At 38.8% G+C, this 17,668-nt stretch overlaps 1 protein-coding gene across 1 annotated transcript; it reads left to right on the forward strand.

Moving 5' to 3' along the window:
• Positions 1-1,169: 1,169 nt before the first annotated feature.
• LOC110963710 (myosin heavy chain, fast skeletal muscle-like) lies at positions 1,170-15,627 on the forward strand. Its single transcript, XM_051948408.1, has 39 exons — positions 1,170-1,370; positions 1,470-1,613; positions 2,192-2,348; positions 2,559-2,586; positions 2,681-2,792; positions 2,884-2,976; positions 3,174-3,237; positions 3,318-3,416; positions 3,516-3,619; positions 3,873-4,011; positions 4,168-4,286; positions 4,374-4,523; positions 4,604-4,774; positions 4,874-5,180; positions 5,400-5,473; positions 5,686-5,773; positions 6,006-6,123; positions 6,201-6,324; positions 6,422-6,558; positions 7,406-7,661; positions 7,755-7,997; positions 8,099-8,275; positions 8,378-8,523; positions 8,609-8,699; positions 9,153-9,542; positions 9,661-9,787; positions 9,893-10,011; positions 10,101-10,297; positions 10,453-10,636; positions 10,720-10,885; positions 10,996-11,120; positions 11,261-11,569; positions 11,678-11,881; positions 11,968-12,093; positions 12,483-12,653; positions 12,914-13,018; positions 13,671-13,766; positions 15,249-15,380; positions 15,506-15,627. The coding sequence occupies exons 1-39, from the start codon at positions 1,170-1,172 to the stop codon at positions 15,524-15,526; spliced, it is 5,814 nt and encodes a 1,937-aa protein (XP_051804368.1). The 3' UTR covers positions 15,527-15,627.
• The last annotated feature ends 2,041 nt before the right edge of the window (positions 15,628-17,668 follow it).

Below are 17,668 nucleotides of genomic sequence, written 5' to 3' on the forward strand. Positions count from 1 at the left end.
TTTTTCTGATGTACTTAGTAACAAGATCTTGAAAAGTATCCGACATGTAATTAACAGAAGCATGCATTTGTCAACAATTGCAAATGTAAGAGCTTGGGCATTTATGACTGGAGGCTATATTTGCTTTAAGTCCTAATAAGTCTGTAAAGGAAGGCAAGACATATTGAATATCACTTTTTATTGCAACTTAATCGTACCACAAGAGAATATGTCTTAAGTGTCCTGTTTCCTTAGGGAGAAAGCACAACAGTATAATGGACTATAATGGATCTTAAATTAGCTTCAGCTAAACAGTTGGGCCTATGCTTGAGAGATGTATGAAACAGTGTCTCTGCCAAAGATTTGTTTTGTCATATAATTATTCCCTCCACAGATGGAGAACATATTCCTGTAAAAAGACTCTGTGGCCTATGAACAGACTTTTAGTTATATAAATAATTCCTAATGTTATTTTGTGCAAAAGGTCCTGTAGTAGTAAATAAGAAGTGGACTATATATGAATTGATCCTTGTCACTCTCTAATTGAATCCCTGTGAGTACGACATATTTAGGTATCCAAATGCACAGTCTAAACCTGCCCCTTGCTTCGTGGCTGGTTAGTTTATGGACAGGAAAATTTGACGCTTAGTATCCATTTAAAGTTTGTTTTTGCATTATGCAGGATAAGGTGACAGAAGTAATGATGAAGTGGGGGAGCCATGTGATGTCATTTTTCTAATAGAAGCTCAGAGCCTGGGAGGGCTGTTCCCATATGGTGGCCAGAGATTTCAGTATAAAAGAGGCTCTCCCAGGCTCCACTAGAGTTTTGGACTGACAGGCTGCCAACAAAGGTGAGTCTTCTATGGTTTAAATTAAATAGATGCACAAAAGCAGTTCTTCAGAAAGATTTGATCCAACGTACAGAAAGTTACTCATCTCTGGGAATAATCTTTATCCAGTTTTAATTTACCTTTGACTTTTTTAGTGTCTACGCAGCAGCTGCATCACAAGACAGCAAGAAGGTAAATAATGTCTATGCAGCTAGTGACATCTTTCAGATGAAATTAAATATGTTTAATGGATGCACTTTCCTATTTTGTCCAGGCATGCTTATTTTAAGGACTCTAATGCATGTCCATTAAACACAAATTAAATTTTACTTTTTTCTTTTTTAATTTTACAGAGGTGCCATGGGTGACCAGGACATGGAATGCTTCGGCCCGGCGGCCACATACCTCCGGAAACCTGAAAGGGAGAGAATAGAGGCTCAAAACACTCCTTTTGATGCCAGAACAGCTTACTATGTGACAGAGCCCACTGAGATGTATGTGAAAGGAAAACTAGTGAAGAAGGAGGGTGGCAAAGCCACAGTTGAAATTCAAGGAGGAAAGGTATGCAGAGATCAATAAACATACAATACAATAGACATGTAAACCCAGAAGTACATATCTAAACACCCTTTGTACAAATTATTCTCTGTCTTGGTACAGACCCTTACTGTAAAGGAAGATGAAGTCTTCCCCATGAACCCTCCAAAGTTCGATAAGATCGAGGACATGGCCATGATGACCCATCTCAGCGAGCCTTCTGTGCTGTATAACCTCAAAGAGCGCTATGCAGCATGGATGATCTATGTAAGACCAACTGAAACATAAAGTTAAACTTTTTGCACTGTTTGTATAGATATACTGTGTACTGTATATACACTGAATTGCCAAAACATTATGACCACCACTGCCTAATATACTGGTCATCAGAACAGCTCCAATCTACAGGGGCATTGACTCTGTTAAACCTGTGAAGGTGCCCTCTGATTTCTGGCACCAACACATGAGCAGCAGATCTTTTAAGTCCCATAAGCTGCGAAGTGGAGCCACCACAGATCACACTTGACAGCACATCCCCCAACACTCTGTTGCCAATTCATTGCCTTGGACCACTGGTGGTATGTGGTCATGGCTGCTTTAGGGGCACCCCCCATAAATTGTTTCTGAGAAGCTCCGACTCGCTTGTAAAAGACACTTTTTACACCTGCCTTTTCTCCAGCATCCTTCACATTGACTACGAAAAGTGTCTTATATATTCCACACATTGGCCTAAAGCGTTGTTTGGGAATAGTGTTATTTACTTTATCTGTGAGTGGTCATAATGTTTCAGCTCCTTTTATGTCTTGATATTTCATACACACTGTGTCCTCTTCTACTTCCAACAGACCTACTCAGGGCTGTTCTGCGTCACTGTGAACCCCTACAAGTGGCTCCCAGTGTATGATGCAGTGGTGGTTGTGGGATACAGGGGCAAAAAGAGGATTGAGGCTCCACCCCACATCTTCTCCATCTCTGATAACGCCTATCAGTTCATGCTCCAAGGTATCAGTCTGTTTTAAGCTATTTCATGTCCTGAGCAAGGAGTCTTTAGAAGGTTTCAACTTGTAAACATTGGGCAGTTTTGATAACTTCCTTGTTGGTTTGTTGTGGAAAACATACAGTTTATGAAAACACTGTGGCTGCTGTATCTATAAAACATAATGCAGTGTTACTGAATCCAGTAACAAGAAAATATGTTTTTTATTTTAACAGATCGTGAGAATCAGTCAATCTTGATTACGTAAGTCCTATTTAATCAATCTATGTCCTGATTATTTCTGTATTTTATTATGTCAAATTAAAACAACACGTGTCCATAATTTTGTGCATTCTAGTGGAGAATCTGGAGCAGGAAAGACTGTTAACACCAAACGTGTCATCCAGTACTTTGCAACAATCGCAGTGTCTGGAGCAAAGAAAGCTGAGGCAGTTCCTGGAAAAATGCAGGTAAGTGATGTAATGTGCTGAACATATGTGCAATATTTGTAAAAATGTAAATCACTGAATAATTATATGTGTTGTGTAACATCATTTTAAGGGGTCGCTGGAGGATCAGATCATTGCAGCCAACCCACTGCTTGAGGCCTATGGTAACGCCAAAACAGTGAGGAATGACAACTCATCCCGCTTTGTAAGTTTTGCTTCTCAAAATCCTGCTGCACTAAAATAATGTATGTTTTTAAGATGGTCTTTTAGTTCTGTACTCTCTGCATATTGTCTCCATAGTATTGAATGTAGTTCAGGATTGAAATTGAGGATATAGTCTTCTGCTTTTTCTTCTACACTATATGTGTAGTGCAGTTATTTAATAAATATGCATTTCTGCAGGGTAAATTCATCAGAATCCATTTTGGATCCACTGGAAAGTTGGCTTCTGCTGATATTGAAACATGTAAGCTTCAAACCTATCATTATCTATAAGGTGTAATGACAGAACAAACAATAAACCATTTCTTTTGCCATGTTTTATAGATCTGCTGGAGAAATCTCGAGTGACGTTCCAGCTGTCAGCTGAGAGGAGTTACCACATCTTCTATCAGCTCATGACAGGCCACAAACCTGAGCTAATAGGTGTGAGATTACTTAATTAGTCACATAGTAAATACTTTTATAGAAGATATACTTCCTCCACCCGAATCTGTATATTGAAATAGGATAAATGTTTTTCAGAGGGTCTTCTCATCACCACCAACCCGTATGACTATCACATGATCAGTCAGGGTGAAATCACTGTCAAGAGTATCAATGACGTTGAAGAATTCATTGCTACAGATGTGAGTAGACAATGGTGCAAAATTCTGAAGAGTTCAAGTTAATATTGAATCTTTAAAGGGATTAAATTCATACTTAATTGTACATACTGTTAGGGTTCAATAGATGTCATGTTTTCCTGGAGCAACTCATAACACCATGTGAACAAGTGAAGATTTGTTAGTCAAGGTTTTTGTAAAGAATCAAATATTGTACATAACAAGTAAAAAAAAATGTTACAATAAATCTGTGTTTGTGTTATCATTAATTTTGCAGACAGCCATTGACATCCTGGGCTTCACTGCAGAGGAGAAGATCAGCATTTACAAGCTGACTGGAGCTGTGATGCATCATGGAAATATGAAGTTCAAGCAGAAACAGAGGGAGGAGCAGGCTGAGCCTGATGGCACTGAGGGTAAAATAGAATTATTGTTGAGAATTATTGCATGATAAAGGTAGGGTGTCTTGGTGCTCAGATGAGACCTTCAGTATAAAAGAAGCCAGGTGAGGCACTTTGGACATAGATTCCCATACCATCATTTACCTTTTGTTTGTGGTCTCTTTATTTTAGTGGCTGATAAAATTGCATACCTCATCGGCCTTAATTCTGCTGATATGCTCAAAGCCTTGTGTTACCCAAGAGTCAAGGTTGGCAATGAAATGGTAGTTAAAGGTCAAACTGTCCCACAGGTAAAGATACTTGTTTATGAGCATAAATGTATTAAATGATACAAAAATATTTTGTATAACCACAAGTCCACCGCTTTCCATTTTTAGGTCAACAATGCCGTCATGGCTCTCTGCAAGGCTGTCTATGAGAAAATGTTCTTGTGGATGGTCGTCAGAATCAATGAGATGCTGGATACCAAACAACCCAGAAACTTTTTCATAGGTGTCTTAGATATTGCTGGATTTGAAATCTTTGATGTAAGTAAACTATAATCAGCCGTTATTTATGCATGCTGCACCAGCAAAGCTAAAGTTTAACACAGTATCTTTTATGTTAGTTCAACAGTTTGGAGCAGCTGTGCATCAACTTCACCAATGAAAAACTGCAACAGTTTTTCAACCATCACATGTTTGTCCTGGAGCAAGAGGAGTACAAGAAAGAGGGAATTGAATGGGAGTTCATTGACTTTGGCATGGACTTGGCTGCCTGCATTGAGCTTATTGAGAAGGTACTACAGGAGAAATTTTAATTATAAAGAAAAATGATAATTTTCTCTACCCTAATCTAGCATTACAGATTGTCATTTTGTGCTTTGTGTTATCAAAAGCCAATGGGCATCTTCTCCATCCTTGAAGAGGAGTGCATGTTCCCCAAGGCAACAGACATGACCTTCAAGAACAAAATGTATGACCAGCATATTGGAAAAAGTGCTCCCTTCCAGAAACCAAAGCCGACCAAAGGCAAAGCTGAGGCCCATTTCTCCCTGGTGCACTATGCCGGCACTGTTGACTACAATGTTCTTGGCTGGTTGGACAAGAACAAGGACCCCCTGAATGACTCTGTGGTGCAGCTTTACCAGAAGTCTTCAACGAAGCTTCTGGCCTTGCTATTTGCATCTCATGCCTCTGCTGACGGTAAAGTTATTCAATATTTAAAGCACTGTATGTGAGATTTAAGCAAATGTTCTGTATCATGGCAATTTCAGCCAGTACGGCTACAAAGGAAGGGAGTACTTTAGATTAAGCCGTAAAGAGGATAAGCAACAATATCAAATACAAAACGGAAATAATTATTTGTTTAACAGCTTGTAAAACGAGGATGGAGAATGAAGAAAATTGAATGTTTTTTTACAGATAGTAAAGGTGGAAAGAAGGGTGGTGGCAAGAAGAAGGGTGGCTCCTTCCAGACGGTGTCTGCTCTTTTCAGGGTAATTTTTATTTTAACTTGTAAATACTTAGATGAATGAATATATGCAAGAAATGTTGTGATTGATTATGTTTAGACATGTTTATTACTGTGTGGCATGAGTCGTTTGTCCCTCAGATTTAGAATTGTAGCAGGCTTTTTAAAAAAATGTAAGACAGTGCAGTCTTGCTGGTAAAATAAAATTAAAATGATAAATGTTCCACCCATGAATAGGAAAACCTGGGCAAGCTGATGACCAACTTAAGGAGTACTCATCCACATTTTGTGCGCTGTTTGATTCCCAATGAATCCAAAACACCAGGTAGGTCACAAAAAGAAATATATTTTTTGTCACTGACAACAGTCTCGCCCCACCAAAAGCTAATTCACATGTTCATTCATTCATCTACTGTGTGGTTAGCCTGTCTTTCCCATAGCTACTGCTTCAAAGTAGGATGGTATCTGCAAAACACCACACAACCTCTTTACAGTATCACTGACCTGGGACAAGCTTCACTTTTATTAAATTTACAATCTTTTCTTTACTGGTTAAGGTCTCATGGAGAACTTCCTGGTCATCCACCAACTGAGGTGTAATGGTGTGCTGGAAGGCATCAGGATCTGTCGCAAAGGCTTCCCCAGCAGAATCCTCTATGGTGACTTCAAGCAGAGGTAAACTCTTTATTTCTGTAAGTCCATAGATGTTGATTCTGTTTTGCTGGTGATCTGACTTAATTAAATTCTCTTAGGTACAAAGTACTGAATGCCAGTGTCATCCCTGAGGGACAATTCATTGACAACAAGAAAGCCTCAGAGAAACTCTTGGGCTCTATAGATGTTGACCGAACTCAGTACAAATTCGGACACACAAAGGTAACTTGATGTAATAATAACAATCATAAAACTGAAATCACTGTGCCGCTTGAAACAGAAAAAATGGTTAAGCCAATGTTATTACACCTATCTATAGGTATTCTTCAAAGCTGGACTACTGGGTATGCTTGAAGAGATGAGAGATGAGAAACTGGTGGCACTGGTCACAATGACTCAGGCTCTGTGCAGAGGTTATGTGATGAGAAAGGAATTTGTCAAGATGATGGCGAGAAGGTAGGTTGACTAAACTAGACATTAGTATGGCTGAAGTATGAATTCTGAATGAGACTTGCATGTAGAAATAGATTTTGAAAGTAATAAATATCTGCAAGGGGAATGGGTGGGATATAGGGTAAGAAAAAATAAAAAATGCATATTACTTAGTAATAAAACACAATGTTTGCCTCACATTATGACTGACTGTCCTTGTGGAGGTTGATCACTCTCTCCAACTATATTATCAGGGTCATAGTTCACGCTTCCTTTATCTGTAGCCTAATTAATACAATATAATAATTTGATCATATAAAAATGTCCAGCCTATATTCAGATAGTAATTTTTATCTAGATTATGGAAACAGGTGGTATGACAACTCAGGCCTTCCTAATTGCCTTTTTGTGAAAGCCCTCTACATATGTACTCAGTCCTCTTTATTTTTAGTCACCTAGTTTAAAGGTTTTATTGAAAGGAAAGAAGTGCATGTCAGAGTGTATGAGGCCTCCTGAAGAAAACTAAATGCCAGTTGCTGGATGCTGACTATGTAGTTATACTCAGACAGTTGTATGTATGAAGCTGTGTATTGTCAGGTGATTTCAGAAAGCAGGAATCTAATTTCAGTTTGTTGTATGCTGTTGATGGCATTTCCATGGAAAGTCAGGGTCATGCTAAAACAAAATATATTTTTGAAAGGAGCAGATTAAGGCTACCTAACTACTGTAAATCTATACTCAGCTACACGTATTTTTCCCAAAGATGACATTGCTTCTTTCCTACTGTCTTTGAAAGAGCAGAGGAGACAGGTGTGTACATTACATAAACCTGAGCAAGAGAAGAAAAATACTCTGTGCTTTGTATCCCCAGGGAAGCCATTTACTCCATCCAGTACAACATCCGTTCATTCATGAATGTCAAAACCTGGCCATGGATGAAGCTGTACTTCAGAATAAAGCCACTGCTGAAGAGTGCAGAGACTGAGAAAGAGATGGCCCAAATGAAAGAAGACTTTGAAAAGACCAAGGAGGAGCTAGCAAAGGCTCTGGCTAAGAAGAAAGAATTGGAGGAGAAGATGGTCTCTCTCCTACAGGAGAAGAATGACTTGCAGCTACAAATTCAGTCTGTAAGTTAAATTGAGAGGGGAAATTGCTTTTTCAGACACTTGGTTTGTTACAGTTGACTTCATAATTTTCATTTTATGTTACTGAATATCTAGGAGGGGGAAAACCTCGCCGATGCAGAGGAAAGGTGTGAGGGGCTCATTAAAGCTAAAATCCAGCTCGAGGCTAAAGCCAAAGAGGTATCTGAGAGGCTGGAGGATGAGGAGGAAATCAATGCTGAGCTGACTGCAAAGAAGAGGAAGCTGGAGGACGAGTGCTCTGAGTTAAAGAAAGACATCGATGACTTGGAGCTCACCCTGGCCAAAGTGGAAAAGGAGAAACATGCCACTGAGAACAAGGTTTGTGTCGCTCATTTTCATTTACTAAACTGTGCTTATTTGAAATTGTGTATTTTGATCAAATACAATTTTTTTTTTTTTTTTTTATACAAACACTTTAGGTCAAAAACCTTATAGAGGAAATGGCTTCTCAAGATGAGACCATTGCTAAACTGACTAAGGAGAAGAAAGCCCTCCAAGAGGCTCATCAGCAGCTCCTTGATGACCTGCAAGCAGAGGAAGACAAAGTCAACACTCTGACGAAGGCCAAGACCAAGCTGGAGCAGCAAGTGGACGATGTGAGTGACTATATATTCATTTGAATCAGGAAGATGCCTACAAGTGCAGCAATTCTTCATAAATACTTCCTCTGGTCCTTGTCCTGTTTGTGAATTCATTAGATTGAAGGTTCATTAGAGCAAGAGAGGAAGCTCCGTATGGATCTTGAGCGAGGAAAAAGGAAGCTCGAAGGAGATCTGAAGCTGGCCCAGGAAACAATCATGGATCTTGAAAATGACAAGCAGCAGTCTGAAGAGAAAGTAAAGAAGTATGTACAAATGAAAGCTCATTTTGACTTTCACAATTCATAAAGTAACAATATACATCTAACATAATTTTTTTTGCTGTTAAAGGAGAGACTTTGAGATTAGCCAGTTACTCAGCAAGATAGAAGATGAGCAATCAGTTGGTGTTCAGCTTCAAAAGAAAATCAAGGAGCTGCAGGTAATGTGTCAATCTGTTTGGGGGCATTGTGTATGGGCATTTTGTTGAATGTTTGTCGCTGTTTTCTATCAAAAACATTTACACATTAATCTTTGGATGGGTGGAATCAAGTTCTGGTTTGCATAGCCATTTAATTAAGCCATTAAAACAGTTAGAATTAGTTCAAGAATGTATGTTTTTCTGTAAAATGGTCTATGCTTCATATACTGTATTGTGTGGTTAAATTGTTGTCACAGCAGAAACATTGCTGTGATTCTGCTATAAAGGAATTTTTTTTTTTTTACCAGTGTTGAGATGTTGATTTTAACTTCTCTCTGTTATTGTAAATCTTTGTTTTTAATTGTACAATGCACAAAAAACTGTGTCAAACATAGTGTTGCTCAAAATAAATAGATTTATCTGTACATAGCACACTTTGCATTTAAACATGACTTGCTTTTTTGCATCCTACAGGCTCGTATTGAGGAGCTGGAGGAGGAGATCGAGGCTGAGCGAGCTGCTCGGGCCAAGGTGGAGAAGCAGAGGTCTGAGCTCTCCAGGGAACTTGAGGAGATCAGTGAGAGGCTGGAAGAAGCTGGAGGAGCAACATCAGTACAGATTGAGATGAACAAGAAGCGTGAGGCCGAGTTTCATAAGCTGCGTCGTGATCTCGAAGAGTCCACCCTGCAGCATGAAGCCACCGCTGCAGCTCTCCGTAAGAAGCAGGCTGACAGTGTGGCAGAGCTGGGAGAACAGATTGATAACCTCCAGAGAGTCAAACAGAAACTGGAGAAAGAGAAAAGTGAATTCAAGATGGAGATTGATGACCTCATAAGCAATATGGAGGCTATCGCCAAATCAAAAGTAAGACTTTTGTTTGTTTTGATTGAAGAGTAAACATTAAAAAACAGGATTCATGTTTTATTATCTCCAGAATCAGATGATTGTATGTACATCACACTCCTGTTTGTCGGCACTGTAGGGTAATCTGGAGAAAATGTGCCGCTCTCTTGAGGATCAACTAAGTGAATTCAAGTCCAAGAATGAAGATCATGTGCGTCAGCTAAATGAATTCAATGCTCAAAGAGCAAGACTGACGACTGAAAATGGTGAGTGAGATGTCTGGACCTAAAATTACTGTTCAAAAAGCACAATGACATACACTTTTACTTTTGAAGAATGTTTATAAAATACTTTCTCGTTATTCCCTTCAGGGGAATTTGGCCGGCAGTTGGAAGAAAAGGAATCTCTTGTTTCACAACTTACAAGGGGGAAACAAGCTTATGTTCACCAGATTGAGGAGCTTAAAAGGCACCTTGAGGAAGAAATGAAGGTACTGAATTAGTCTCGTTTATTTTGGTAACATATTATCAAATTTATGTATTTGTAAAAAATGTTATTTGATTCTCATTTGGCTTCTAGGCCAAGAACGCCCTGGCTCATGCTGTTCAATCAGCTCGTCATGACTGCGACCTGCTCAGAGAGCAGTTTGAGGAGGAGCAGGAGGCCAAAGCTGAGCTGCAGCGTTCCATGTCCAAGGCTAACAGTGAGGTGGCTCAGTGGAGATCCAAATATGAGACTGATGCTATTCAGCGCACTGAGGAGCTGGAGGAGGCAAAGTAAGTTTTCCGTTTTAATGTAGCATGAACGCTACCAATGACAAATTCATGCACTGAAAACACTATCTGGTTCAGAGATGTAGAGTGGGATTAAGTCTAACATTGTTTGATTGTCTGGCATTAATTGTGTGACTCCTGATAATCTGTTTTTGCAGGAAAAAGCTTGCCCAGCGTCTTCAGGATGCAGAGGAATCCATCGAGGCTGTGAATGCAAAATGTGCCTCTCTGGAAAAGACTAAACAGAGACTGCAGGGTGAAGTGGAGGACCTGATGATCGATGTGGAGAGAGCTAACGCTCTGGCTGCTAACCTTGACAAGAAGCAAAGGAACTTTGACAAGGTACAGTATTTTGTGTACAGCCACAGTAAACTTTGTGACAGTATATAAAAAAAAAATCAAAACTTAGTTTTCTGTACCTTTAGGTTCTTGCAGAGTGGAAGCAGAAGTATGAAGAGAGCCAGGCTGAGCTTGAGGGAGCTCAAAAGGAGGCTCGCTCACTAAGCACTGAGCTGTTTAAAATGAAAAACTCCTATGAAGAAGCTCTGGACCAACTGGAGACCCTGAAGAGAGAGAACAAGAACCTGCAACGTAAGACAAAAAAAGTGATTGAATGCAATAATTAGAATTGATTACTACACTGTACCTTGCAGACAATGAAATTTTAACATATGATGTGAATTTTGTGTTTGCTTAAACAGAGGAAATCTCCGATTTAACCGAACATATTGGCGAAACAGGAAAAACAATTCATGAACTCGAAAAGGGGAAGAAGAGTGCAGAAATTGAGAAAGCAGAAGTGCAAACTGCCCTGGAGGAGGCAGAGGTATTTAAAATTATGTATTTGCAAAGAAAAATACATACAAGAACCTGTGAAATTATGATCGTGTTCAGAAACTTGTAGCCTACTATGTTTGTTATTACGTTTTAATCTTGAAAATTTTACCCACACTGTTCATTTTGCAGGCTACCCTGGAGCATGAAGAGTCTAAGATTCTCCGTGTCCAGCTGGAGCTCACCCAAGTCAAGGGTGAAGTTGACAGAAAAATTGCAGAGAAGGATGAGGAGATTGAGCAGATTAAGAGGAACAGCCAGAGAATAATTGAGACCATGCAGAGCACTCTGGATGCTGAAATCAGGAGCAGGAATGATGCCCTGAGAATCAAGAAGAAGATGGAGGGAGACCTCAATGAGATGGAGATTCAGCTGAGTCATGCCAACCGCCAGGCAGCTGAAGCCCAGAAACAGCTGAGAAATGTGCAGGGACAGTTTAAGGTCTGACATACATATGCATAAACACACAAATTTGTAAAAACAAAATAATGCTGAATGGCTCAAAGATATGTTAAATACTGAATACAGTTTGCATTGGCTTGATTTCAGGAGGCCCAGCTGCACCTTGATGAAGCTGTCAGAGGTCAGGCAGACATGAAGGAGCAGATTGCAATGGTGGAGCGCAGGAACAACCTGATGCTGGCTGAGATTGAAGAGCTGAGAGCTGCTCTGGAGCAGACTGAGAGAGGCCGTAAGATCGCTGAGCAGGAGCTGGTGGATGCCAGCGAGCGCGTGGGACTGCTGCACTCTCAGGTATTGATAAGTGCTAAAATGTAACAGAATTTCAATAATAGTGGAGTAAAAATTGAAAGCCTCACCCTGTATGTTTGTCCCTTTAGAACACAAATCTCATAAACACTAAAAGGAAGTTGGAGGGTGACCTTGCCCAGATCCAAGGTGAAGTGGAGGATGCTATCCAGGAAGCAAGAAATGCTGAAGACAAAGCCAAAAAGGCCATCACTGATGTGAGTCCTATTTAAGTATTTTAACATGTGCTTACTGTTAATTCATAATCCAGCTGTTTATGCTGTACTTTGTCCTTTCAAAACGTTTCAGTGGTTACTTTGGAGCAGCCTATTGAACACTGATTTAGAATTAAGGACAGCTAAATGAATCCGCTAAATTGATCTCAGATCAATGAGCAGTGAAGCGTAGTTACATAAAAGATGGTTAAATGAGATGTTTCACACTATGATTCAGTTCAGAATCACAGGTAGGCTAAACATAATTTTTTGTAAGAAACATTATGCACCACCTTTGTCTTATTTTTGTAGATAATCCCAATTCTGTTGTATTCTACATTCTTGTTTTTATGTGTATTTATTGCTCATTTGTACAATTTTTGCATATATAGGCTGCCATGATGGCAGAAGAGCTGAAGAAGGAGCAGGACACCAGTGCTCACTTGGAGAGGATGAAGAAGAACCTGGAGGTGACGGTGAAGGACCTGCAGCACCGCCTTGATGAAGCTGAAAATCTGGCCATGAAGGGCGGCAAGAAGCAGCTCCAGAAACTGGAGGCTAGGGTATGTGTACTTTGTTAAAGTTTGTATTTGTCTGGCTTGGAATTCCTTTGAATAACAGTTATTTTAGCGTTTTGATATCTACCTCTACTAAAGAATGTAGAAATGGTTTTCCTTTTTGTACATACCTACCAAAGTATAAAGGACTATGAGTTCTTCGCAGTTTTGTGCCATATCAAATCTTTTTACTAGTCTCAAAAGACTTACAGCATCTGATTACCTCTATCTGACCTCTGTTAACATCCGGACTTCTCGTTGGAAAGGTTCGAGAGCTGGAGGGTGAAGTTGATGCTGAGCAGAGGCGTGGAGCTGAGGCTGTGAAAGGTGTCCGCAAATATGAGCGTCGAGTGAAGGAGCTGACTTATCAGGTACAGTAAATGAAACTAATTAAACAGCTGTTTACATGCATGAAATGCATTTTCCATACATTTCCAGACATAATTGTAAATCATGTTATTTTCTAAACAAGCTCTTTACTCTGTGCTGCTGAAGATAAACTGAATGTAGAATATCTATTTACCCCTAGAGGGCATCAATCTCCATTATTTTTCTTTTGCTCCTACAGTACTTGATATGAAGTAGACACTGGCTAAAAATAGACATTCTGGTTGCAACTATAAATACATTAAGCTATGTGCTTTTATTAGTACATGTGTAACATTTATAGAGGTGTTTAACAAATTTTCACCTTGAAAAAATTGGAAAGAGAAGCTAGTTGTGCATGTACAGTACTCTCAAAGATGAGAGTGTTTGTGCTGAAGGATCTTCTAAAGGCAGTCTGTGCTGCCAACAGTATGCAAATTTCCCTGCAGTTGTATAATTGATTTATGCCAGCAGTATTTGCAGCATGTTTGGTTGCTGTCGCTCTTCACATAAGTCTTCCTGAAGTGTCTTCACTGTAGAAGATGTAGACGCGAGTGTGTTGTGTGCGCTGAAGTGGTTTGTTCATAAATCAAGAAGCGATGAAGGAGCTCCCTGTAGTGTTGGTCTCAAACAGACTCCACTGTGTACCGCTTCTAGACTGAGGAGGACAAGAAGAATATTGCCCGACTCCAAGATCTGGTGGATAAGCTGCAGCAGAAAGTGAAATCCTACAAGAGGCAATCTGAGGAAGCTGTGAGTGTGAAATATGCGACACATGCAACACAAATAGGCGTCGCACCACTAACACCTTCAGACATGCACTTCTTTCCATTAATCTGACAGCATACCGAATGTCTCGGATTTCTGTATGAATAAGCACCCTGGTCACGTTTCCGTAAATCTTACGAAGTCAGACCCACTAACATTTACGTATCACTTTCAACATGGCACGAGTCTGACCTGCATGCTGTCACTTTAATGGTTTGGCTTTGAAATTAGGAAGTAGTTCGAATTCTTTCAAGAGTTTTCATGCTTTAGTTGGCAGAGGCGCACACACAGACGTCTCCAAAATCTGGAAACACCTTTCACACGTTAATTTTTGCCTCATTTACTACATCTACATCTACAATTTCATATCCATTGCAAACTGAAATGGCCATACAAGTATTTTGTGTTGTGAACATGGAGCTGTAACAGCTCAAACTCACCAATAATGAATATAATATGGGTACTGACAAAATGTTAGCAGGAGCTGAAGTTTAGGTTGCTGCTTCCAGCTGTTTGTAGGAGTCTTTTTAACTGAGTTTATTAAATAACCACTACATCAAACAGCAGCTGGATCCATTGGAGCCTCTCCAAAGCAGGAGAGTTTTGCACATTTAAGCATGTGGAACAACAGCAGTAGCTTCACCAGTCATAAATAATCCATAACATGAGGACAGGATCTAACAGTTCAGACTGGTGAGCAAAGCACTCAAAGTCAAACTTTATAAGCTACAGTTAAATCCTTATTTACACTGATGAATCATGAGCTCCATTACAGTTTTCAGGATGTTATTTTACTTGTAAAACTCTAATCTGTGATCTTAAACTTAAGTGTAAATATATTTCTGTCACATCAAGTATATTTAATTATAGTTATGTTTGGGTTCAGTCTCACAGTAGACTCCTGGCATCACTGTACATCTGGATGCTTCCTGTAATTAGCCTATGGATAGAACTTAACCAAAGTTATTAATGTTACCAACCAAAATATGGTAGCAGGTAGCCAAGTAACCATGAAAAGGCATATTACTGTAAGATTTTGCAGTTAGATAAAGTAATATTTGTTATTCTGAGAGTTTTCAGTCTTTAGGAGATTGTAAATAAACTATTCATTCGTCATTCGAGCAGTTTGATATTAGTTTCAGTGCAGCATTTTGTTCATCAGTGCATTGTTATGGATTTTGTTGCTGTCATGTCCCATCTCACATGTATGTCAAGTATCGCAAATGGCCTGTGGCTCGATGTCACTGTTGTATGTCAGAATGAAACCCTGAAGAACATCAATGATCAATGTCTTAATGACTGAATGTCATCAGTTTAGAATGCTAAAAGTGTTTCGTATCCCTCATCTGAAAAGAGCAATCAAATGTGATTACAGAGGACTGTCAGAATGATGCAGAATTACTTATCAACTGACTGATCTTTATCTGATATGAAGCACTTCATTGTTTTATTTTTTGTGTTTCTCAGGAGGAGCAGGCCAACACTCACCTGTCCAGGTACAGGAAGGTTCAGCATGAGCTCGAGGAAGCTCAGGAACGAGCTGACATTGCAGAGTCGCAGGTCAACAAGCTGAGAGCCAAGAGCCGTGACATTGTTAGGGTATACTACGTTTTATTTCTATTTTATTCAGTAATGATTACACTTTCTGTCATATTAATTAAACTGATGCAAAGGTTGCGTTACGGATGTGTAGTAATTCTCACTGTCTTATTCTTGTTTTAAAGGGGAAGGACGCTGAAGAATAAACATCAGTCTTGATGTGACACAGTACAAGAAATCATAAAATATGATCTTTTTGTCTGAAGTGTCAAGTGTGTAACAAGAAATAAACATGCAAGCAACAGAATCTTTGTGGTGTTTGATTCATTATGTTTAGTTTGGAACTTAAATGATAAATACATGCATATGGGTATAAAGTCATATAAGTTAATTAAGAACATCACAAGCTGCCAAAGAATATATTGACAATGCTTTTACTCTAATTTATGTAGTGCTGTAAAATATGCAGTTTAAAAATATTTGCCTCATTTCAGATTGTGTAAGTATTCAGGATGGCAGGGATTTCTCTCGACTGCCCATCAACATTTAAATGCATCTGTAAAATGCTGACTTAAGTGGCTTCCATGGTTATTTCCATATGACAGTGGAAATCTTATATTGGCCACGATAAAACAATATTGTGAACAGCAGATCTGAGCAGTAGGTCAGAATTAAGCATTAAGGCTTGCAGTGTGAAAGTAGCCTAACTGTATTTTGAACGTCTGTCATCACAGCCACTTCATACACCATCACAAAATACATAACATAAATTAAAACACGATTATTTCATATCAGAAATGAAATGGATGATGAAGCATTACTAGAAGCACACATATCTACTGACTGAACTCACAGTGATCTGACTGATGCACTTTGTGTCTAAATGTGGGCTGCACGGCTTCATCATTCAAAATAACCTGCTTGTCAACTGTTTCCTGTTATCACATAAAAGATCCCCAGGTTACCATAACTGCAAATCATTGCCTTGTGGTGTTAATGTTGCTGACAGACTGGTCACCTCACAGCTTTTCTAGTGCTTCAAAACATATGCTGTGTCGTGTCAAGTTGTGGTCGTGTGATGAAAATAGACTAATTTACAACTCAACATACAGTGAAACCTCTGCTCATGCTGAAGCACAGGCACTGACGTCTTTGGTTAGTTAACTGTAGGTTTGCAATTACTATATATCATTGTTTATTATTAATTAGCCATTCCTGAGAATAGATGCAAGAAAAGCGACACTTAGCGTTTAGTTTTACACAAAATAGCGACTAAAGAAATTGATAGTCGGCACAATTTGTGTGCATCACAAACAAAATACTGTACAGGCAGGCTAAAGCAGAGGAAGATTATAACTAACTGCATTTACTCAAGTACTATACTCGAGTACAGATTTGAAATACTTGCCCTTTACTCGAGTCTTTCTCCACTACTTAACTACATTTATCTAACAGCTTTAGATAGAATGTAAAACACACAGTTTATAATAGAATAATAGTCACAGGGGGTATTTTTATACACAGTGTACTTCTACTTGTGATACTTTAATTATATTTTCCTGATTATACCTTGATATTTTTTACTTGGGTAACATTGTCAATACAGGACTTTTATATTGTGATATTAAGGCTGTTACTCAAGTAAATGATGTGACTACTTCCCCAGTCACTGGGATAAAGTAACATTTCAATACTTTTCATTAAGAGAAAGTAAACAAAGCTCAGTAGTCAAGTTTTACAGGTTAATTCTGATTGGCCCATAGTGTAGGTGTTTTAGATTGTGAACAGATTTGTCCTTGAACTGAAATGTATCATAGACATCTGTATTTTTCATTTCTCCTAAATCCTACGGTTAAAAGTTCATGCTGAGAAATGGTTTCAGAGAGTGGACTGTAGAGCACTGACAGTGGAGAAAAACTGATCTCATCCTCTGTTCATAGGAAAGAATCACGACAAATTTACCAACGAATACTGACTAACAGATTAGATAGACTGTACCAGAGATTGGATTTGCGGTATTTTTTTTTACAGTGTGAGTGTGATAAAGTGCTTTGATTTTCTTTTGTATTTAAATTGTCGTTAGCCAACAAAATGTATTTTAATCTGTCATTTGGATTGTGGTAAAATAGAATTCCTATTTAAAACTAGTGACTAGTTGAAAAAATTATCAGTGGTCCATCATTATGTTTATGTGTAATTAGTAGTCCTTTAAACATGCTATCAGTTTCTGCTGCTGCAATAAATTCTGATAATTTTTCACTTTAAAAACAGGAATTATTACAACACAATGGAGAGTTAGAAAATGTAAAAATACTATCAAATTGATAAAGGCATTTGTAGAGCTATTG

Source organism: Acanthochromis polyacanthus, chromosome 5 (genome assembly GCF_021347895.1).
Source record: "Acanthochromis polyacanthus isolate Apoly-LR-REF ecotype Palm Island chromosome 5, KAUST_Apoly_ChrSc, whole genome shotgun sequence".
Taxonomy (NCBI): Eukaryota; Metazoa; Chordata; class Actinopteri; family Pomacentridae; genus Acanthochromis; species Acanthochromis polyacanthus.